The 24,721-nt window shown below is 41.1% G+C and overlaps 1 protein-coding gene across 3 annotated transcripts in view; it reads left to right on the top strand.

Moving 5' to 3' along the window:
• Nucleotides 1-24,721, top strand: part of edil3a (EGF-like repeats and discoidin I-like domains 3a) — a 306,460-nt gene that overhangs the window by 276,662 nt on the left and 5,077 nt on the right. For all 3 annotated transcript variants that reach the window (XM_084180561.1, XM_084180559.1, XM_084180560.1), the window contains one exon: nt 16,681-16,836. In XM_084180561.1, the coding sequence (XP_084036687.1) occupies nt 16,681-16,836 (156 nt within the window). The remainder of the gene's footprint in view (nt 1-16,680; nt 16,837-24,721) is intronic.

The following is a 24,721-nucleotide window of genomic DNA, read 5'->3' as shown; positions in this document are numbered from 1 at the left end:
ATCAATTGTAAATGAACAGTGCAGCGTTTGTAGGCTAATTTACACCGAGGCAGGGAATGGAGCAAATGCTTCTTCTTACCGAAAAGCGTTATTATTATTATTTTTTATCTTCCTACAGAGTTGCATGCAAGAGCACGGGCCTGACTAGTCAGATTAAGGGGGGAATTTATCAATCGCGGCGCTATCCATGGTTCCGACTCTCCCGCTTTTGCTTATCTGTGTATTTAGCGCAGTATCAGATATGCCACAAAAAGCGGGTTATCATTTAAGTAAAAGCCGTGACAAGGTTTCCAAATTCCCCTGACAGCCAGATGCAAGGGGAGAGAAAAGGACTTAACAAGCTGGCTGACATCTTCCAGTCAAAGGTAGGCTCAATCGAAATGCATTTTACCAGTGTGCCAATAGTGCTTCATAGGCCTATATTAAAGCTAGGCTACATCAATGAAATAGTGTGGTGACTTTAAGAGAACCTTGAGTTGATTTAAATTGCAGCAAATACAACAAGAACCCATTTCCTTTGTATATTTATACATTTACAGTGCTATAATGATACGTTTTATATTTTTCTGGTATTATATTATTTTAAATGGCATTTCCAGTTCTTACAGGAATACCCGGTAGGTGCTTGCAAATTTCTCGGGAAGGAAAAATGTTAGATTTTCGGGAAAGTATTCAACTTTAGGAGATGATGTAAATTGAATGAGATTATTTTATGCAGATGAGTTGAGTTTGGAAGCTGCAGGCTATTTATAATATGAAAACATGTTAATGACAGGAAAGAAGCATGTTGTATCCAAACTAGGGTTGTAAAGGGAGGGTATATTACTGTAAACTTTTTAAGTTCACCAGTAAACTACCAGAATTTTGGTAACTTCCAAGGATTTTATGTAATTTTTCACATCTAGTGGCTCTTTTGGGTACTTCAGATTATCACAGGTTTCTGTAATTATCTCTGGCCCTCTCTGTGCCCTTATCACATGTAAAATATATGAAATAATTAAATAAGATGTAAACCGTTATCCTAAATATAAACCAACTTAGTGAATACCCTTGGTCTTTATTATGAGGATTTCAGCATGAAATATCATTTTTTTCTTTTTACACACTTATCTATTTTACTAGGTTCAATATGTATTTGTTGTCAATGTTTTACTATATATTAATACATTTTTAAAAAGTTATTCGAGTATACATTTCCAGAATTACACTAGATTGCCATGTATTTTCTGTTATTTACCAAAATTGCGGAAGATTACGGTGACTTTGACTCTTAAGGGCAACAGTGTTTTTGGAACTCATTCAAGTAAAAGTGAGCTGAGTGGCTAATGGGGGAAAAATACATGGCGTGGCATGTATTTCACACATGAAAGTGAGATGTTGGAAGGAACACTAGCCAACATTAAAGGTAGGCTGTCATATCCTTTGGAATTTCATACAATTCAAGTCTACTTCCTAGTATTCTGCTTCCTCTAGTCTAGAATATTCTGAATTGAACCTAAACTTTTGCAGATAGTGTTTACAGTAGGCTAGCTCTTTTTAAATGCATGATCCTGATAATTAATCTGCTGCAATGGTCCCTAACACGTCAGGGACACTGACAAACACCAAGGTAGGCTTGTGAAGAAGAGGACATTAATTAGAAGTAATGCTAGATCGATTTCCCGCTCCGTTCCTCTTCGCGTGAATTTGCGGTAATCAAAAAGGGGTTTTATGATTACTCAGCTTCTGCAAGGCACTGCTTCCCTAATAGAATTGGTGCAATACTGCTCTGACAACAAACTCAATGTCTCAATGTCAATAGAATTAGCTGGATGTTTGTTTCTATCTAAACTGGATAACTGTTCTATTGCCTCCCCGTTGGCACTCACAAGTGTTTTCCCTGTTGACACTGTAGTGTTTATGCAGTACACAGCTCAGAGAGGAAGCATGTCTCTCTCCTAAGGAGTGAAAAGCTCTGAGAGAGGAAAAAGGCAATCTGCTATGAAAGGATTTAAGAGGGATTTTGATTGTCTGGGAGAAAGAGACACTGGGGTTTTGATTATGACATACATGGGGGAAAAACTGGAATACAACAAGTCATTGGGAACGTTGAAGGGTTATCTGTCCTCAGTGTCCTTCAGGATGAGCCCACCATGGGACCACTGTAGGCATCTGGTCATGTATTCTAAGGCAGTCAGCAGAGTCCCCTGCAGCCTTACTATTGCTAGCACCAGCCTTCCCTATTGATCTAGTCCAAAGTATTAATGATGGCGTTTCGTCCCCGCAGACTCAGGAACCATGAGCATTCAACATTCGAAATCACTTTAAATGCATTCTTTATTTGCGATGCTGCCCGGCATTTCGTTTTTTTATTTAACCTTTATTTTGACAGGGAGTCAATGCTGAGACCAAGTTCTCTTTTCCAGATGAGCCCTGTTTAGCACAACAATACACATCAAAATACAATAAACATTAAACTACACATCCATATACACAATAAAATGCACGTTATTATACACAACAATAGATGAAAAGCAAAACACAATCATAAACAGGCACATTCTTTAGTAAAAAGGTCCCTTAAAAGACGTCTGAAATGCCCTAGAGTCACCAATTCCTCCCATTTTAAAATGCATTGGAGCTTATTCCATTTGTAAGGTGAGAAAAAACTAAAAGCAGATCTACCCAACTCAGTGGAGATTGAAGAGATCTCCAAAGTTAGCCATCCCTGAGACTGGTTTGGTATCTCATACGTCTATATGTAGCTAACATTGTTGATGTCATTAAGAGTGGGGGCTACAGCTACAGGACAATGGACATATTGAAACCCAATAAAGTCAGTGCAATGATGGCATATCACCATGCCAGAGCAGCTAAGAAGGATCCCATCTAGTGGCGTTCAAGGACATCTTTACCCCCCACAGAGGGCGGGAGTGCTGCAAAGACTGCTCCATGGAAGTGATGCAGACAATTACATTGATGGAAGTTACAATCTATCTGCAATATTAAGCTGATCTACCAACAAAAAAACAAAAAAAAGACATCCATAGGGAGAAAAATAAGTAAAGGAAATACTAATCTGAAGCATGCATAATTAATAGTTTATATGACCCTCACTAGGTAGATGGATTCATTGTAGCTTGCTATTGCAGAATAAATGGAACAAGGCAGACCAGTCATAGACAGGTGTTATAGAGGTTATACACAGCACGTGTTTTCTTTAATTCAGTGTCCAGGGCAATCATTCTCTTTACTGACTCAGCATGGCACAGTGTGTGTGTGTGTGTTATTGTTTGTCTTATTACTACACACGCATAAGGGGATCAATAGGAACAGCACCTGCGGCCAAGTTGCCTTGCTGAACTAATTGAAGAAACAGAGTGTTACAGAGACAGCCTCCAGGTGGTTCCCAATGCAAATCGGAGAGAAGCACACAACCATTTAGCCACAGCTGTGATATTTGATGAAGGTGGCAAAAATGAAATGTGTATGTGCATGCATGTGCATATGTTTGCACCCACATCTATATAAATGCACCATCCCAAAACAAGTTAATCTATATGAACAGAAAAGGCTTCCACTCTTAATGTGCAGGTGATAGGTTATGTGATGCACAAAAGATGCCGCTGAATGTGGTGGCATGTGGGCAGGTGGAACACATGACTCGTTCATTCTGCAGAACAGCAATGTCGGCCTATACGCCTACAGGAGGGAGCTGTTGAGGATGGATGGCTTATTGGTGAGTGCTGCCTACTCATTTGAAGGGTATTTGCCATTGCTAAAGCAACTTGAATTGTCTTAATGGTCCTGTCTTTGTAGCTATGTTTAAATTTTTACTGGTCAAGCCACAACTGAGCCTGCCAAATAAAACCTTTTTTGACACTTTTTTTACGCTAGCAGCTCTATTTCAGTCTTGTAAAGTTTTGATTTCTTTGCTTTTTTTTTGGGTTACGCCGTTGTATTTCATGGTACGGTGTTGTATATTCCCCACAGGCTTTAAATATTTTGACCATATATGGTTAAATAGGGGTATTTCAAAATGCAAATAGCCAAGGTCATGCATTAGCACCCTTGGCTGAGAACAATTGGTATTTATCAATGATTATCTCCTACCTGTGTGCGTATGACGCTCATAGGATTGTTTGATAAATCACACCTTTTCTATGGGTACGAACATTCAAAATGTTGTTCGTAAGTAGGATTTTAGAATAGTTTCTACGCAATGTTGATAAATGAGGCCCCATGAATACCTAAAGCATTATCGGCAGAGCCTCATTTTAATCCAGTCCGATATGGCAATTACTTTGCTCTATTTTATTCAATTTCCCCACAGCTAGCATGCTAATTCAATTAACCTCCAAATGAAATTACTGTGGGGACACTAGATCCATCTGTCTCCCTGTTTCAATTGGGTGCTTTGTAGTGTCCCCATTACATCTTTAAATAAACAGCCCTCCTTTGAACCTGGATAATGCTACACCTCTTCTATCTTATCTTCTAGCACATGTCGGCCACATCCCACTGTCTCTTTTCTCTCTTCGCTGATACTGGGTGCTTGAATCTGTGTTTAATCTCTGAATTATTGATTCATGAGTTTCCAGCAGAGCTAGCCTTAATCTGAGGGATATGGAGGAATGTAGAGATTGAAGGAGCCTCGACTCAAATCAGTGCTGCCCAGATTGGGTCTGATGTGTTCTGCATGTGTATCTGGCTGTTTCAACATGTCTAAACCAAACTCCCACTCCAATAAAGACTGTATCTATGTGCTCATCACATTGCTTTATTTTAAATTTATTTTTATCAGAGATTCTTATTGAACCTACATAAGTAGATGGAGCACCTTGTCAGTCACATATATGATGACACAGGTACTATGATTAATTTGGGCCATTGTAAGCAAGAGAGCAACCCGAAAGAAAACAGATTATTGACTAATAGGACATATGAGTGGTGTTCACAGTTTGTGTTTGTGAACAGACCTTTTTCATAATTAGGTAATCATCTCACAGATGCCATTTGTGTGTGCATGGGTGCATGTATGCATGCAAGTAGCGGTGCATGGGTAAAATCACTAGGGAAGCCAAGCCAGGAAAACTATGTGTGGTGGTAATTGCATTGTTTGCTCTATAAACTGTTAGTTCATATGCCTTGCCACCGTGATATATATATATATATATAGGCCTAAGTCCGAGACAATAAGAAGACACAGTGGCAGAATCAATTCAACCACACCTTTTTATCACAAAACCGGAGAGTAACATCTGTCCGGTGAAATCCACAAAGCATATTATATAATATAATATGCCATTTAGCAGACGCTTTTATCCAAAGCGACTTACAGTCATGCGTGCATACATTTTTTTTTTTTTGTGTATGGGTGGTCCCGGGGATCGAACCCACTACCTTGGCGTTACAAGCGCCGTGCTCTACCAGCTGAGCTACAGAGGACCACAGAGGACCGCATGGAGCAAACAGTTACATGGCCTACAATATTGTCAAGCAAGTTAATGTTTCCGACACTTTCAGACTAATTAACAACCATTAATTTAGAACCACAGAGAGTTACAGCAAATGGAAAAGAAAACGGGAGCAGCCTCCACTATTCCAGCTTCAACATCATCAAATCACATTTTAGTCATTTAGCAGACACACTCATACAAAGTGACTTACAGTAGTGAGTACAGACATTATCATTCGTACTGGTCCCGGAAATCGAACCCACAACCCCGGCGTTGAAAGTGCCATGCTCTACCAACTGAGCCACACCTATGCTTAGTCTAATAAAGTGACAACTAAAATATACCCAAAACTATTTATTCCAATCAACGTCAGCTAAATCTGATGTAGCTGTCCATGGAACTGATTTCTGTGTGCGTGTGTGTGCAAGTAGAAAAAGCATGTAGACTCACCCTACTTGTAGAGAAATGCCTATGACATCCTCTTCACAATGTATGAATTTATGGTTGGATCAGAATCGCCATTATAATCATTGGCCAGGACGGAAAATTAAGTAAAACCAGAAATCCAAATCCCTATCTCCATCCATGGCTAATTTAGGAAAGGGAAGATTTTAGCTTGCTAGCTAGCTAGCCAGCCACAGCATGACAACGACACAACGAGATGCAACAATTCCTTTTTTTTGTTGTAAATGACGTTTTGCGTAATGTGATTGGTGTGAAGCCAAATCCAAACTGGCTTCCCTTGACACTTCTATTTTTCACTCAGTTTAGCTCAATGCTGATTGGCTATTATTATTATAATTTTTTATGTTTTATCAAGGGATGCCAAATGCTCACTGGCTTCCCTTTCATTCAATGCTACGGGCGGCAACAATATCACTCTTTTTGACCAAACAGCCTCAGATGAGTTACACATACAGAGAAAGAGGGGTGCTGTTTCGCTCGCTCGGATACTTTCTCCGGTGAGAAACATTCAGCCTCTTGCGAATTGAAGGACAATTATGAAACACAAAGAGATGAAAGATACATTATTTTATGTAGGATTTTTTCTTGGTAAACTTTGGGGGGAAGCCTGGCTTCCCTTGGCAACCAAGAATACATGCCAATGGTGCATGCATGTGTGTGTGTGTGTGTGTGTGTGCAGGCTTGCTATATATATATACACACACTGTATATACACATACAGTGGGGGAAAAAAGTATTTAGTCAGCCACCAATTGTGCAAGTTCTCCCACTTAAAAAGATGAGAGGCCTGTAATTTTCATCATAGGTACACGTCAACTATGACAGACAAAATGAGAAACAAAAATCCAGAAAATCACATTGTAGGATTTTTAATGAATTTATTTGCAAATTATGGTGGAATATAAGTATTTGGTCAATAACAAAAGTTTCTCAATACTTTGTTATATACCCTTTGTTGGCAATGACACAGGTCAAACGTTTTCTGTAAGTCTTCACAAGGTTTTCACACACTACTGCTGGTATTTTGGCCCATTCCTCCATGCAGATCTCCTCTAGAGCAGTGATGTTTTGGGGCTGTCGCTGGGCAACACGGACTTTCAACTCCCTCCAAAGATTTTCTATGGGGTTGAGATCTGGAGACTGGCTAGGCCACTCCAGGACCTTGAAATGCTTCTTACGAAGCCACTCTTTCGTTGCCCGGGCGCTGTGTTTGGGATCATTGTCATGCTGAAAGACCCAGCCACGTTTCATCTTCAATGCCCTTGCTGATGGAAGGAGGTTTTCACTCAAAATCTCACGATACATGGCCCCATTCATTCTTTCCTTTACTCGGATCAGTCGTCCTGGTCCCTTTGCAGAAAAACAGCCCCAAAGCATGATGTTTCCACCCCCATGCTTCACAGTAGGTATGGTGTTCTTTGGATGCAACTCAGCATTCTTTGTCCTCCAAACACGACGAGTTGAGTTTTTACCAAGCCTCAGTTACCAGCCTCAGAAATTGCAGCCCAACACTCGCTTCACAGTGTTCAAGTCACAGACACATCTCAACATCAACTGTTCAGAGGGGACCGTGTGAATCAAGCCTTCATGGTCAAATTCCTGCAAAGAAGCCACTACTAAAGGACACCAATAATAAGAAGAGACCTGCTTGGGCCAAGAAACACGAGCAATGGACATTAGACAGGTGGAAATTTGTCCTTTGGTCTGGAGTCCAAATTGGAGATTTTTGGTTCCAACCGCCGTGTCTTTGTGAGACGCGGTGTGGGTGAACGGATGACCTCCGCATGTGTAGTTCCCACCATAAAGCTTGGAGGAGGAGGTGTAATGTGGTGGGGGTGCGTCTGTCACTGTCTATGATTTATTTAGAATTCAAGGCAATCTTAACCAGCATGGCTACCAAAGCGTTCTGCAGCGACACGCCATACCATCTGCTTTGGGCTTAGTGGGACTGTCATTTGTTTTTTAACAGGACAATGACCCAACAAACCTCCAGGCTGTGTAAGGACTATTTGACCAAGAAGGAGAGTGATGAAGTGCTGCATCAGATGACCTGGCCTCCAAAATCCCCCGACCTCAACCCAATTGAGATGGTTTGGGATGAGTCGGACGGCAGATTGAAGGAAAAGCAGCCAACAAGTGCTCAGCATATGTGGGAACTCCTTCAAGACTGTTGAAAAAGCATTCTAGGTGAAGCTGGTTGAGAGAATGCCAAGAGTGTAAAAAGCTGTCAACTAGGCAAAGGGTGCCTATTTGAAGAATCTCAAATATAAAATATATTTTGTGGTTACGACATGATTCCATATGTGTTATTTCATAGTTCTGATGTCTTTACTATTTTTCTACAATGTAGAAAATAGTACAAATAAATGAATTAGTAGGTGTCCCCAAACTTTTGACTGGTACTAATATATACAGTTGAAGTGGGAAGTTTATATACACCTTAGCGAAATACATTTAAACTCAGTTTTTCACAATTCCTGACATTTAATCCTAGTAAAAATTCCCTGTCTTAGGTCAGTTAGGATCACCACTTTATTTTAAGAATGTGAAATGTCAGAATAATAGTAGAGTGAATTATTTATTTCAGCTTTTATTTATTTCATCACATTCCAAGTGGGTCAGAAGTTTACATACACTCAATTAGTATTTGGTAGCATTGCCTTTAAATTGTTTAACTTGGGTCCAGCAACCTTTTGGTGACCACTCGGCTACCTGCCAATTTAAAAGATGTGAGAAAATGTGGAATGACTGCTTTTATAAACATCATGAGAAAGTGCTGCTGCTGAGACTGCAGGGAATGCAGGTATTTTTAACATCACCAAGTATACTAGAAGAAAACAGAACACAGACAAACTATGCACCTGATCTGAAAGTGTTAACCCTGTCACTCGCCAAATCCAACGTGAATGCTGTTCATGGGAATCACAGTGGATGTAATTCCCAGCGTCCTCTCTGCTCTGGTAAGACCATGCCTATGTCCCAATAATCTCTCTTTTCTCCCGAAGTGTGCACTTGTTCACTTCCCTTCATGGATTTGAAAGGAAATGATCGATATAGGTCAACTTCCTTTTAACCCATTCCTGCACCAATCCAATGCTTTTAAATTTGTGGTGAAGAGTGAACGAGTGCACACTTCAGGAGAAAGGAGGTATTATTGGGATGCACCCCATGGATTGTCACATGTAGATCAGAGTCCCTCTCTCCTCTCCAACAGATATCGGACACGACACACTGAGCCAATGGAGGCCCTCCATGCTGTCATAACTTTTAAATGATCTGTCAGCATGGTTGATTCTCTGCCCGTTTTCTTCCACCATTTGAGTTAACCAGACAAGCAGAACCTATTTCCACCCCATCGCTAGATACATAGTATGGAATTTGTAATCCAGAAGGATGTTTAATGTTACGAGATGTAACGTTTTCTATTAACTGGATTTGACTAAGCTTTTTTTGGGGAAATTGATTGTCCACCTTAATTGTGTTTTTATAATCTCTTTGTAATATATAATATATAATCTCTGTCTTTTTGGCACCCAGGTGAATTTTATGCTTAAGTCTTCTTCTTATGCAGTTCACTTGGGCCTGCTGGTTTAAATTATGTATGGGGAAAAAAGGCTCCCACTAAATGAAAAGCTGTGAAGTTTTTTCAACTGTGTGTGCAATGTCAAATTCAGAGAGCAGATTTCACTCTTACAGTAGTCTCTCCTCACAGGCACTCAACAGTTTCACACCTCCATGTTTTAGCATGGAGGTGCTAAGTTTAGCACTCCACAAATTTCTTGTTAACAAACTATAGTTTTGGCAAGTCGGTTAGGACATCAACTTTGTGCATGACACAAGTAATTTTTTCAACAATTGTTTACAGACAGATTATTTCACTTATAATTCACTGTATCACAATTCCAGTGGGTCAGAAGTTTAAATACACGAAATTGACTGTGCCTTTAAACAGCTTGGGAAATTCCAGAAAATGATGTCATGACTTTAGAAGCTTCTGATAGGCAAATTAACATAATTTGAGTCAATTGGAAGTGTACCTGTGGATGTATTTCAAGACCTACCTTCAAACTCAGTGCCTCTTTGCTTGACATCATGGGAGATTCAAAAGAAATCAGCCAAGACCTCAGAAAAATAATTGTAGACCTCCACAAGTCTGGTTCATCCTTGGGAGCAATTTCCAAACGCCTGAAGGTACCACGTTCATCTGTACAAACAATAGTATGCAAGTATAAACACCATGCAAATCAATCCCAGAACAACAGCAAAGGACCTTGTGAAGATGCTGGAGGAAACCGGTACAAAAATGTCTATATCCACTGTAAAACAAGTCCTATATCAACATAACTTGAAAGGCCGCTCAGCAAAGAAGAAGCCACTACTCCAAAACCGCCATAAAAAAGCCAGACTACTGTTTAAAAAAAATATATATATAACTCTTTGGCCATAATGACCGTCGTTATGTTTGGAGGAAAAAGGGGGTTGCTTGCAAGCCGAAGAACACCATCCCAACCGTGAAGCACGGGGGTGGCACCATCATGCTGTGGGGTGCTTTGCTGCAGGAGGGACTGGTGCACTTCACAAAATAGATGGAATCATGAGGAAGGAAATTGATGTGGATATATTGAAGCAAAATCTCAAGACATCAGTCAGGAAGTTAAAGCTTGGTCGCAAATGGGTCTTCCAAATGGACAATGACCCCAAGCATACTTCCAAAGTTGTGGCAAAATGGCTTAAGGACAACAAAGTCAAGGTATTGGAGTGGCCATCACAAAGCCCTGACCTCAATCCTATAGAAAATCTGTGGGCAGAACTGAAAAAGCGTGTGCGAGCAAGGAGGCCTACAAATCTGACTCAGTTACACCAGCTCTGTCAGGAGGAATGGGCTAAGTTAATCAATTTAAAGGCAATGCTACCAAATACTAATTGAGTGCATTGAAACTTCTGACCCACTGAGAATGTGATGAAAAAAATAAAAGCTGGAATAAATCATTCTCTCTAATATTATTCTGACATTTCACATTCTTAAAATAAAGTGGTGATCCTCACTGACCTAAAACAGGGAATTTTTACTAGGATTAAATGTCAGGAATTGTGAAAAACTGAGTTTAAATGTATATGGCTAAGGTGTATGTAAACTTCCGACTTCAACTTTATGTGAGAAATCAGCGTTTGAGGACTGTGTTGGTTGACCGCCCAGGAGACAGCAATTTACGAGTTCTGGTCCCGCTTCCACTTGACCTCTTGGATGGCCAGTCCAAGCGGATTATTATTTGTTCAGATGGTGAAGAAACATGAAATATGTACAAAAAGGAAAAATACCAAAGGCATGTCAAAACTAAAACCTAAAAAAAACAACGAAAGGCCTCATGTCCTGCAAACCAGCCCAGCAGTCTCATGGCTTGCCAGCTTGGACACTGACTGACAATCACCCTAATTGGCAGCACCAGAGGGGTATACTACGATGGAAGCTAGATCTACTCAGGATTTTATAAAGCTAGTCAGCTTCAGTCAGCTTCACATTCCAGCTCAGGCGTCATCCATACTACGAAGGTGGATATTGATCATGCAGCTGCCGCTAAGTCAAGCAGGCTTGTAACGGTGCATGCATGTCACACATGGCTAGTCAAACTATTCATTGAGAAAATGCTGAACCATCAATCCATGGGCGAGTCAGTGCCAAATTGTCATTTTAGCCGAAATCAACATAAAATAAAAGCTATCTTGCAAATTCAGCAGGCTATGGCATGTTAGACGTGCCGTCTTTCTTTTATTACGTATTGTTAATGCCGTCTTTGATGTGCTTATCAATGCACATGCACCTTTCTTTCCACTCCTATCAATTTAAATAATTGTATTAAGTTTTACAAAAGTTTTACTGTGTGTGTGTGAACTTTCAAATGCATTCTGTCAAAATGTGTAATGTGATAGGTATTTTATTTAACTATTTTTAACACACACAAAAAAGATTTGATTCATAAAATATTTAATCAGTTGTCGTCCTCAAATGAAGGGGATGATGACGCAAGAGGGATGGATTCACTGTTACTGTAATGCTAAAGACTGCCACTCTGGTTTGAAGATGCACACTTTTTTATTAGCTCACTTTGGACCAGTCTTACCAGCAGGTGAAGCTGTCAACAATATTTCTTCACAATTTTCTAAACATAGACACGTTTTTCCACTCAACACTTGACGTTATTTTTTTCCTAAAGTGGATTCAGTACACGCCACAACTGCAACTGTCATTGGACCTTTGCTCTAGGAGGGCAAGGCGACGTGGCACATTTAAAAGCAATTCACACTGGTCGATATCAGAGCGAGCAGGAGGTTCTGTGTTTCCGTGTCTGGCACTTAGCACATCCCGGCAGGGGCTCATGCCGATACAGCCAGTACAGAGACTTTAGTTCGTGACCGTATCTCCGATGTGAGTTAGGCCCCAAGGCAACGGAGGTGTCCACACTTCTTACTGGACAGAACCCACCTTTTGCAATGTCAGTACTCAGCAGACGCCTTATGTGATTTGACATCCCGCCACCTCAAGTGGAAACGGTAGTCATGAAAGGAGTTGGGATTGTGTGTGTGTGTGTGTGTGTGTGTGTGTGTGTATGTGTGTGTGTGCATGCATGTGCGTGTGTGTTAGGTGTTTCACTCTTATATTCCCATGCGGTGTCTCCCAGTTGGGCCGGCCTGAGTGCTGCCTGGAGTTAGAGTCAAGACTGTGATTATCCGATCAACATGCTTAAGGCTCGACACGACAACCTCTTCAAAAGGCTTTCCCAGAGCATGTGGTTTGACCTGTTACATCCATTGAGGTGGTATTCTAGAACCTGCTTGGAGTCTCTTCTGTGTGATGCGAGGGTCTGGATCTGTAGCGCCTCAAACAGTTGACATATTGGATTTATTTTTTCTCCCTTCATAATTGTGCTTGCATGTCTCGATAACGTGATGTTGTATTCAAATACAGGGCCCACTGCTAAGATACAATAAGAGACATTTATATCCAGTTTTCTGAGCACAGATGCCAAGTTAGGGAAAACCATGGGAATTGACCTATTCCTTCTCACACCTCTGCTTTAAGCTTTAATGATGGCGGCCCCATCGTGGGGTTGATGGGCCGTGATATCATCCTGTCGAGTCCTATTGCCTGTTTGAGCTGTACTTACAGTACACTACCCCGGCTCACACACACACACACACACACACACACACACACACACACACACACACACTTCCCGCAGGCTAGAAATTGGTTATATGAGCAGTGTATATTAAATGAGTCTTCAACACAGACAATTAAATTAGCACAGCTGGAGCTAGCTGCTAGCTGGGTGCTATGGATGTATACAGTGTGGAGTAGTAGAGGGGCTAATTGTATTCCTATTCAGCAGCCTCACACTCTTTTCATCCCTCTGACAACACCACCACTTCAAATGTGGACATGGGCGTTACACGCCAACTCTCATCTCAATGAGTAGATGAGGGGGTTTCTCTCTCCTCTTTTCTCTTTATATTATATTTCCCTCTTTGTCTGTGAGAAACACATGCATGTGTCGCCTTGAAGCGGCATGCAGGGGCTGGGGTGAGGGATTCATTAATTATGCCACATTTTGTGAATGTTTTCCACTGTTGTGGGAAACAGACGGTGATGGAGGAGGACAGGGGATGGGGTGAGGGAGGAGGGGGGGTGAGACTGAGAGGTGTAGCTTGTATCGACTTCCACTCACCCATGGAGAAGGAGCAAGAGAAATAAAGTAATGCTGGGATGTTTTTTTTGTGGCTCTCCGTCACGAGGATCCAGAGGTTGCCGCAAAGACTACAAAGCCCCCGGTGTGCCAGGGTTAATTGTGTTGGGAGGTGGATTTTGGGGGGATGCCTGGCTCTAACAAGCTTATCTCTTCCTTTAATTCACTTTGGGGCACTTTTGACTGCTACCTATGACCGTAAATACAGCTTCCCCTTCAAGCGTGCCTTTGTTTTGGTGGCAGACTCGACTGGTTGGCCAGAATGAGATTACCTCTACGCTGTGCTCTGCTTGGAGGGTAATCGAGCCTCACAATGCAATTTGTCACTCCTTCACCCTGAAGCAGCCACAGCCTCCCATTCCTTTAGAGTCCCTTCATGCATAAGGCTGTTTGCCATTATTGTAATTATAAAAGAGAGGTTATTTATACCCCCATTTATATGTACCATAGGAACATACTGATCCCCCCGAAACAGACATGAACACTCCATTAAACAAAGGGGTGAAGCATCTGTACAGTTCTGGTTTTGAAGGAGGTATCTCTGATTTTCATAGAAAACGATGTAAGCCAATGTGTATAATTACCTACATGACATCAAGGTAAAGTGCCCTTGTACCAAGACTTTAAATTAGGACCATAGCTGTTCAACTAACATACTGCCTCAGAGAGCCAACCCTTTTTATGTTGTTTTCAGAACCCCAAGAGCTGGCTGCTTACTCCATATCATGTAACTCTTGTTCTATAAGAGCACAGAAAGATTAACAGCAAGACATGGCTTTGGCTCCCTATAAGTCAGGGACCCAGGCCTGACCTGCCTGCTCCTCCAAACAGATGTCTACAGTGAAAACCTCTATGAATCCCTGGGGAAAGTCTGTCAGAGACAGTTGAATAGGACTGAAGACCGGCTCGGGAGCAATCTCTGGGCTTCATGACAGATGTTGTGGAGATGTGGGCTCATGTGCACCACGCGCCATAGTGAGGCATGTTTGTGTGCTGTGTTTGTGCATGTAATGCATTGTGATATGTTGTAATGTGTTGCAATGCATAATAATATAATGTCTGGGATGATGTACAGTAACATTAGATAGAGTCAGGCGAGAGTCTTGAGAACATAAGAGAGAGCGAGAAGCCTTTGAGTTTTGGCCCACATGTATCACATTCTGTATAGCAGGCTTGGGTTCAATTCTTAATTGAGTTGTAAATTGCTCTTTAATTCCAATTACATTTTTGGATTAGAATTTGCCACCCCACAGGGAATTGAATTTGTAGATTTTAATTGCATGAAATTCAAATAGCTTATTTATTCTACACATCACTATACACAGGTTTATTTAGACATTTTGTATGGTTACCAATACTCTAATAAATATTATAAGAAAATGTTGTGGGTTGTCTGTAATAATTTATAATCCCCTTAATGTTTAACTGCAGATCAAACACTGCAATATCAAAGGGAGCAATCTAACATCTCATGACAATCTGAGTTATAATCAAACTAATATTTGAAATGGTATGTATAATCTTTGCATTAATAAGTGGCAGATCCTTTTCATGTATCAGTTGAATTGCTTTTAATTAAATTATCCTTCCTTCAATTCAAATTCTGCTTCCTGTGGTGTGTGGCCAATTCAAATTCATGGGTTGAATTTAATAAAATTCGGAAATTCAGAATTGACCCCAACCCTGGTAAATAGTGCACTCAGAACAGACAAATCAGGATGATATATGGGCTCCTGTGTATTGTAAATGCAGCTCAGGAAATCTCTCTCTCTCTCTCTCTCTCTCTCTCTCTCTCTCTCTCTCTCTCTCTCTCTCTCTCTCTCATATATACAGGGGATTGGTGTGCATGGATCTAGTAAGACAGTTACTGTACGGTCATGGTGTTATTGACATTGAGCCAAATCAAGAGCAGACTTCTGGATCATTTGTGGTTATGGTTTCAAACTATGTCATGGTTGCCATGTTGTGTGTAAAACATTGCCTGATGCCAGTCATGAATATATATTCATGAGATGTGAATGAATCCTTTGATCCTTAAGCCATGAATTGAAGTGACCTTTTTGTTGGCATGTGAAAGAGATTCAAATGATGTTATCTTTGACAGAATGCACATTTCATGTTTTTCACCCTAGTTCCTCTGTGGGATGCAGCCTGGGATGATTAGGGATTCCACATGCACACATTGGTTTGTTTTTCTCCTCTGATTCAAAGCTATGCTGATTCATGCTCAATTATAAAAGATGAACCGAAAACGCCCATAATTCAGTAATTCTGCTCAGATATCTCGCTTGATCTCCCTAAATGCACAGTTTTATGCTCCACGGAAACCCATCTTATCATGCACTGCTCTCAGGTTCTTCCACTTTAGATTCAAATTATTTGTGATTTTCTGAAATATGAATTCCAATACATTATTCATTGAGCATAATTAACACAGAATAAATATAGGGAAGCTAACCCTGACAATCCATTGACTTCATTGCATTGAATCCTGCATGGGCTTGGTAATAGTGAAGCAGAAAGTAACGGTGCATTCTGTACTCTTTTGTTATTTCGTGTTAGTCCAGGTTTAACACAGTAGTGATAAACCTGCACTGTCGTGTTAGCTCTAAATAATGAAGCATAATTTAACCTTAAAAGTCAATGGACCTAACAGCTATGTGTTTACTGCCTAATCCCATGCTGTAAAGTGCAGGCTACAAATGAGAGCGTATAAAAAGTGTACCCAAATGGTGTTGCCTGGGTCTCAGAAGATGCTGTGGCCGCCGATTTCTGTTATGCTGAGGAGAGGTTGTGGCTTAGCCTGTTGTTCAATATGCTGTGAATAATTGAAGCTGACTTCTTGCAACCAAATGTACAATGTCTTTTATAAATCCTCTCAGGAGATAAGAAGAGAAAAGATGCTGACGAACTGGATGGAGAAAATTGAGCATCTCTGACACTTTCGTTTAGCTGAGTCAGAGATCTGATAAAGTTTCTCTCTGTTTCTATCTCTCTCCCTCACCCACCCCACTCTTTCGCTCTGTCTCTCTCAGGTTGACATGCTCCTGCCTACTAAAATCACCGGCATCATTACCCAGGGGGCTAAGGACTTTGGCCATGTCCAGTTCGTCGGCTCCTACAAGGTGGCCTACAGCAACGATGGAGAGAGGTGGCTTGTATATCAAGATGAAAAACAGAGGAAGGACAAGGTGAGCCATCCTCACTCCATGAACAACACTGCTTTCCTATAAAAGGAACAGTATCCACTAAATTTCAAGCATAATATTAGTAGCTGTAAAAGGCCAACACTATTTTGACAAGCAGTAAAATCCCAAATGCATCCAAATAGAAATGTCCATTATGCAAACAAGAATTTTATCCAATTGAATGAAATAGCGAATTAGGGGAAAAAATAAATGCTAAAGCGAACAATTAAACACAAAACAACGATTGACAGAATGAATGGAGAAATGTATTGTGCAGCCTATAGTTGTCGAGCTCTGACCCTGTCTCATAGCTCTGTGTTAGCACTCCATCTTCTTATCTCGGGCTCCAGCACAGCTTGCTGAGGCCTCTCTCTGACTTTCTCTTGGCTCCAGGATCAGATAAGGGCACGTTGTCTAGCAGTCCTGGTTGGCACGCTGCCTGAAATTGTGTTTACGGTCCTTCAACAGAGTACATGTGACCATTCCAATCGCCCACGCCAGCCAGTGGAAAGGGAATGAGGCTGTGGCAGCACCCTGCTATCAGGAGAGCAGCAGCATTACTGGGCCTGTTGTTTTAGAGGAGGCCTGTTTACTTTGTTACTCTCGCTGTGTTGTTTAACGATAAGGACTTCCGGGAGCTTCTGATGATGGTCAGAGCAGGGCTAACCGAGGAGGAAAAACACTGACACATACACCTAAAAACATACACACAAACACACACACACTCGCAGATCTCTTGATTTATGCAAGCCTGTAAAGCACACTGGCAGCTTTCATTCTCTCTTTAACAGGCTACAGTGAACTAGATTCTCCCAGGAGCATGAATTGATAAAATAAGCATATGACAAGTGATCAAATTAGTTTAATACAGTAAATTGCTGTTTTTTGAAGCAGTCTTTCATATGGGGAGCAGGGTGAAGATAAGGATTTGAATATATATATATATATATATATATATATATATATATATATATATATATATATATACACACACACAATGGGGAGAACAAGTATTTGATACACTGCCGATTTTGCAGGTTTTCCTACTTACAAAGCATGTAGAGGTCTGTAATGTTTATCATAGGTACACTTCAACTGTGAGAGACGGAATCTAAAACAAAAATCCAGAAAATTACATTGTATGATTTTTAAGTAATTAATTTGCATTTTATTGCATGACATAAGTTTTTGATACATCAGAAAAGCAGAACTTAATATTTGATACAGAAACCTTTGTTTGCAATTACAGAGATCATACGTTTCCTGTAGGTCTTGACCAGGTTTGCACACACTGCAGCAGGGATTTTGGCCCACTCCTCCATACAGACCTGCTCCAGATCCTTCAGGTTTCGGGGCTGTCGCTGGGCAATACAGACTTTCAGCTCCCTCCAAAGATTTTCTATTGGGTTCAGGTCTGGAGACTAGCTAGGCCACTCCAGGACCTTGAGATGCTCCTTACAGAGCCACTCCTTAGTTGCCCTGGCTGTGTGTTTCGGGACGTTGTCATGCTGGAAGACCCAGCCACGACCCATCTTCAATGCTCTTACTGAGGGAAGGAGGTTGTTGGCCAAGATCTCACGATACATGGCCCCAACCATCCTCCCCTCAATACGGTGCAATCGTCCTGTCCCCTTTGCAGAAAAGCATCCCCAAAGAATGATGTTTCCACCTCCATGCTTCACGGTTGGGATGGTGTTCTTGGGATTGTACTCATCCTTCTTCTTCCTCCAAACACGACGAGTGGAGTTTAGACCAAAAAGCTCTATTTTTGTCTCATCAGACCACAAGACCTTCTCCCATTCCTCCTCTGGATCATCCAGATGGTCATTGGCAAACTTCAGACGGGCCTGGACATGCGCTGGCTTGAGCAGGGGGACCTTGCGTGCACTGCAGGATTTTAATCCATGACGGTGTAGTGTGTTACTAATGGTTTTCTTTGAGACTGTGGTCCCAGCTCTCTTCAGGTCATTGACCAGGTCCTGCCGTGTAGTTCTGGGCTGATCCCTCACCTTCCTCATGATCATTGATGCCCCACGAGGTGAGATCTTGCATGGAGCCCCAGACCGAGGGTGATTGACCATCATCTTGAACTTCTTCCATTTTCTACTAATTACGCCAACAGTTGTTGCCTTCTCACCAAGCTGCTTGCCTATTGTCCTGTAGCCCATCCCAGCCTTGTGCAGGTCTACAATTGGATCCCTGATGTCCTTACACAGCTCTCTGGTCTTGGCCATTGTGGAGAGGTTGGAGTCTGTTTGATTGAGTGTGTGGACAGGTGTCTTTTATACAGATAACGAGTTCAAACAGGTGCAGTTAATACAGGTAATGAGTGGAGAACAGGAGGGCTTCTTAAAGAAAAACTAACAGGTCTGTGAGAGCCGGAATTCTTACTGGTTGGTAGGTGATCAAATACTTATGTCATGCAATAAAATGCAAATTAATTACTTAAAAATCATACAATGTAATTTTCTGGATTTTTGTTTTAGATTCCGTCTCTCACAGTTGAAGTGTACCTATGATAAAAATTACAGACCTCTACATGCTTTGTAAGTAGGAAAACCTGCAAAATCGTCAGTGTATCAAATACTTGTTCTCCCCACTGTGTGTGTATATATATATATATATGATAGTGACTTGTTATGACACATACAGTTGAAGTCGGAAGTTTACATACACCTTAGCCAAATACATTTAAACTCTGTTTTTCACAATTCATGACATTTAATCCTAGTAGAAATTCCCTGTCTTAGGTCACTTAGGATCACCACTTTATTTTAAGAATGTGAAATGTCAGAATGAGAGAGTGATTTATTTAAGCTTTATTTCTTTCATCACATTCCCAGTGGGTCAGAAGTTTACATACACTCAATTAGTATTTGGTAGCATTGCCTTTAAATTGTTTAAATTGGGTCAAACGTTTTGGGTAGCCTTCCACAAGCTTCCCACAATAAGTTGGGTGAATGTTGGCCCATTCCTCCTTACAGAGCTAGTGTAACTGAGTCAGGTTTTTAGGCCTCCTTGCTCGCCCACACATTTTCTATAGGATTGAGGTCAGGGCTTAGTGATGGCCACTCCAATACCTTGACTTTGTTGTCCTTAAGCCATTTTGCCACAACTTTGGAAGAATGCTTGGGGTCATTGTCCATTTGGAAGACCCATTTGCGACCAAGCTCTTGTTGGCTGGTCCTCACTACATATTCGTCGCCAAACCCACTTGCTCCAGGCCATCTATAAATCACTGCTAGGCAAATCCCTGCCTTATCTTAGCTCATTGGTCACCATAGCAACACCCACCCGTAGTATGCGCTCCAGCAGGTATATCTCACTGGTCATCCCCAAAAACAACACCACCTTTGGCCGCCATTCCTTCCAGTTCTCTGCTGCCAATGACTGGAACAATCTCTGAAGCTGGAGACTCTTATCTCCCTCACTAACTTTAAGCATCAGTATTCAGAGCACCTTACCGATCACTGCACCTGTACACAGCCCATCTGAAATTAGCCCACCCAACTACCTCATCCCCATATTGTTATTTATTTAGCTAATTTGCACCCCAGTATCTCTATTTGTACATCATCTCTTGCACATATATCATTCCAGTGTTAATATTAATTGTAATTGTTTTGCACTATAGCCTATTTATTGCCTTACCTCTATAACTTGCTACATTTGCACACACTGTATATATATTTTCTGTTGTATTTTTGACTTTATGTTTTGTTTTACCCCATATGTAACTCTGTGTTGTTGTTTTTATCGCACTGCTTTGCTTTATCTTGGCCAGGTCGCAGTTGTAAATGAGAACTTGTTCTCAACTGGCTTACCTGGTTAAATAAAGGTAAAAAATAATAATAATAATAATAAATAAACATCATTTTCTGGAATTTTCCAAGCTGTTTAAAGGCCCAGTGAACTTAGTGTATATAAACTTCTGACCCACTGGAATTGTGATTCAGTGAATTATAAGTGAAATAATCTGTCTGTAAACAATTACTTGTGTCAAAGTAGATTCTAACAAGTCCTAACTGACTTGCCAGAACTAAAGTTTATTAACAAGACATTTGTGGAGTGGTTGAAAAACGAGTTTTAATGACTCCAACCTTAGTGTATGTAAACTTCCGACTTCAACTGTATCACCCTCCAATGGGCACACATCAATTTATGCCCGCATGTGCCAATAAATCTTCAGTTTAGCGGCCCATGCCTGAAAACACTTCTCCATCCGCCGCTCAAATGCCTCGCTTGAGGAGTTTATAATTTCAACCCCAAGATGATCTTTGGATGTGGGCCACTGCTTACTGAGTGTGGTTTTCAGCCGAGCAATCTCAATTTTAAGTACTGGAAGAATTCCAAACGTTTGGCAAGCCTGGCAGGGCCGAGAGAGAAGAGATAAAATATACACTGTCAAGATCGTAGCAACCTTTGTGTTGAAATCTATAGTTCCTCCTCAGGATTTGTGGCAGAGTACTGACTGAGAATACTGTGATACTATAATGATGCTATTCATAGGTAGTAATACAATAAAATATGCAATCCACAAACAAAGCATCCTATCAAAACATCCTATGTCCTTATATCCTTATTCAGGTTCTACTGCATCTTTTAGAGCAAGGCCTGGGGGGATATTAATCAGTGCGTCCCAGCATAGAGCTGTGAGGAGCTTTCCAAATATATGACTTTTCAAGGTGTTTCCACCTCTCAGTCGAGTGGAGCAGGTGATTAATGCTAGAGGACACATTATGCTCCCGGACTCCAGAGACTTTTCCTGTCACGCCACAGGCTTGGAGAGGTTGGTCTGGGCTAAGAGGTGTGTATGTATGTGTGTGTGTGTGTGTGTGTGTGTGTGTTTGTGTGTGTGTGTTTGTCAATGGATTCAAGCATGAGTGCCTGTGAAAGAGAAGATCTGAGTTAGAGAGTGTGTCTGTGTGCGTGTGTTTTTATGTGCACATTCATGCATGCATCTTTGCATGCAAGACCGAGAGAGTGTGTATGTTTGTGTGTGTGTCTCTGTCTGGCTGGGCACAGTGGCGGAGCATTGTAAATATTCTCCTCAGGTCTCTCCCCTCCTGAGCCCGAGTGTGGCAGAGACTGCAGGCAGATCTAGATTGAGAGAGGAGAGGCCTCTGTCAGCATATAGATACTCGTGGACACCGTAACAACCAGGGACACACAGGTTGTCACTCACTTATATATTGCATGTAGTTATAGACATACATTCCCTCTCTCTCTCTATCTTGCAAACAAATGCACCCATCACACAGGAACACACACCTTCATTTATACACTAATACATGGAAACATTGACACATTCACATAGTGATTCGCAGCAGCCCTCCTAACTGCAATATCCTAGGTACCAATATTTACAGACTATGTTGATGGGGGCAATTAAGCACAAAAGTAACTGATTCATGTTTAATGGTGTTCCACTTAGGTGCCAAAGGGTTAATTAGCCAGTGGAACCGTCACTTCCCCCCAGGTCAGAGGGTAAATGTCTGTTAGATGGAGTTAAATACAATCATAGTTTAAGATTAGCCACTAAAAACTCTTGTTTCCTCCTCTTAGAAGATATCAGCAGTGCTTTGTATGTCACCACATCTGAAACATGCTCAAGGGTCAAGATTAGCTTTGATTTGGTGGTCCTCTGTAGCTCAGCTGGTAGAGCACGGCGCTTGTAACGCCAAGGTAGTGGGTTCGATCCCCGGGACCACCCATACACAAAAAATGTATGCACGCATGACTGTAAGTCGCTTTGGATAAAAGCGTCTGCTAAATGGCATATTATTATTTTATTATTATTTGATCTATATTGCCTTCCCGCTTAAAGAAGTGGATGGCTTGCGGACGTGAGTTTGAGCGTAACTCTGGTGGCCCGCTATCAGCTTTCCAATAAAGGCAGGGTTGAGCTAAGATTGCCTCACGTCACCCTAGCTAGCCATCAGCGGCATAAGGGCATGCGTGTGCAAAGGCTAGGAGACCTGCACTCTTGGCCTCTGCAGTAGTTTTTAAATAATGGACTATGGTCAGTGGTCAACCCCCTGGATCCACCCAGGCTTCCCCAATAATGTACACCCTTGACTGGCTCAGCCAGCAAAATCAATGCTGAAGAAAAGGACGGCTCCTGGGTCAAACTAAAGCCGCGCCGCAGAACGGACGGAGATGGATCATTCAGTACACAAACATTGGCCATTTGACTAGAGCAAAAGGGAGAGAGGGAGGGTCAGTCACCCAGAAAGGACATGCAGTAAGCAATCATTGCAGAGCAGAGAGAAAGCAAAGCACACTTTGTAGCATAGCAGTCAGTCAAACATTGGCAGTCCTTCATAGACAGTCAGTGAGGACAAGTGAGGACACATGAGATGATGTCTTTGTTTATGGATGTTTGGAACATGTGTCTCCTCTGACTTGGGTTGCAAAGCTACCGGTAATTTACTGAAGATTCCAGTAACTTTGGTACTTTTGGTAATTAACAGAAAATCGATGGCAATCTATTGTAACTTTGGTAATGTACTCGTATAGTATATTTTTTTAATTATTCATATATAGTATTCATTAAAGTCAGGGAAATATTTTCCTGACCTGGGTTCAAATATTATTTAGGGTATTTCAAAGACATTTAGAAGTAACTATATGGATATTGTTTCATTGAATATTTGAATGTATTTCGAAATACACTAGGAAAGTATTGGAATGTATTTGAATACACTCAAATACACAGACAAATGTATTTTCAAATGCAAATATTTAAATTCTCCAATGTATTTGAACCCAGGTCTGTTTGGTATTTGAAGTAATGTATTTGTAAATAAGTATTTTTAAATGTTTTCAAATAGTAGGCTATGTATAGGAAATTATTTTACAATTCTTTAACATACTTCCAATATAAGTAGTTTATTCAGGTCATATGATTTGAAAATACTAAAATACACAGAAAATAAGTATTTAAATAACAAAAAATCAAATACACATGTATTTGAACCCAGGTCTGCTATTTTCCAAGTAAAAATTACAAAGGCAAATTACAAGTATTTGATCCCCTGCTGATTTTGTACGTTTGCCAACTGACAAAGACATGATCAGTCTATAATTTTAATGGTAGGTTTATTTGAACAGTGAGAGACAGAATAACAACAAAAAAATCCAGAAAAACGCATGTCAAAAATGTCATAAATTAATTAGCATTTTAATGAGGGAAATAAGGATTTGACCCCTCTGCAAAACATGATTTAGTACTTGATGGCAAAACCCTTGTTGGCAATCACAGAGGTCAGATGTTTCTTGTAGTTGGCCACCAGGTTTGCACACATCTCAGGAGGGATTTTGTCCCACTCCTCTTTGCAGATCTTCTCCAAGTCATTAAGGTTTTGAGGCTGACGTTTGGCAACTCGAACCTTCAGCTCCCTCCACAGATTTTCTATGGGATTAAGGTCTGGAGACTGGCTAGGCCACTCCAGGACCTTAATGTGCTTCTTCTTGAGCTACTCCTTTGTTGCCTTGGTCGTGTGTTTTGGGTTATTGTCATGCTGGAATACCCATCCACGACCCATTTTCAATGCCCTGGCTGAGGGAAGGAGGTTCTCACCCAAGATTTGACGGTACATGGCCCCGTCTAGAAAGCACATATACAGGCCTGTCCGAAGTTTGCCAATGAACATATGAATGATTCAGAGGAGAACTGGGTGAAAGTGTTGTGGTCAGATGAGACCAAAATCAAGGTCTTTGGCATCAACTCAACTCGCCGTGTTTGGAGGAGGAGAAATGCTGCCTATGATCCCAAGAACACCATCCCCACCGTCAAACATGGAGGTGGAAACATTATGCTTTGGGGGTGAGAACCTCCTTCCCTCAGCCAGGGCATTGAAAATGGGTATTCCAGCATGACAAAGAA

The sequence above is a fragment of the Coregonus lavaretus genome (assembly GCF_964263955.1).
Source record: "Coregonus lavaretus genome assembly, chromosome: 17".
NCBI classification, from domain to species: Eukaryota; Metazoa; Chordata; class Actinopteri; order Salmoniformes; family Salmonidae; genus Coregonus; species Coregonus lavaretus.
The sequence above is the reverse complement of the archived record's forward strand: the minus strand, read 5'-3'. Positions and strand labels throughout refer to the sequence as shown.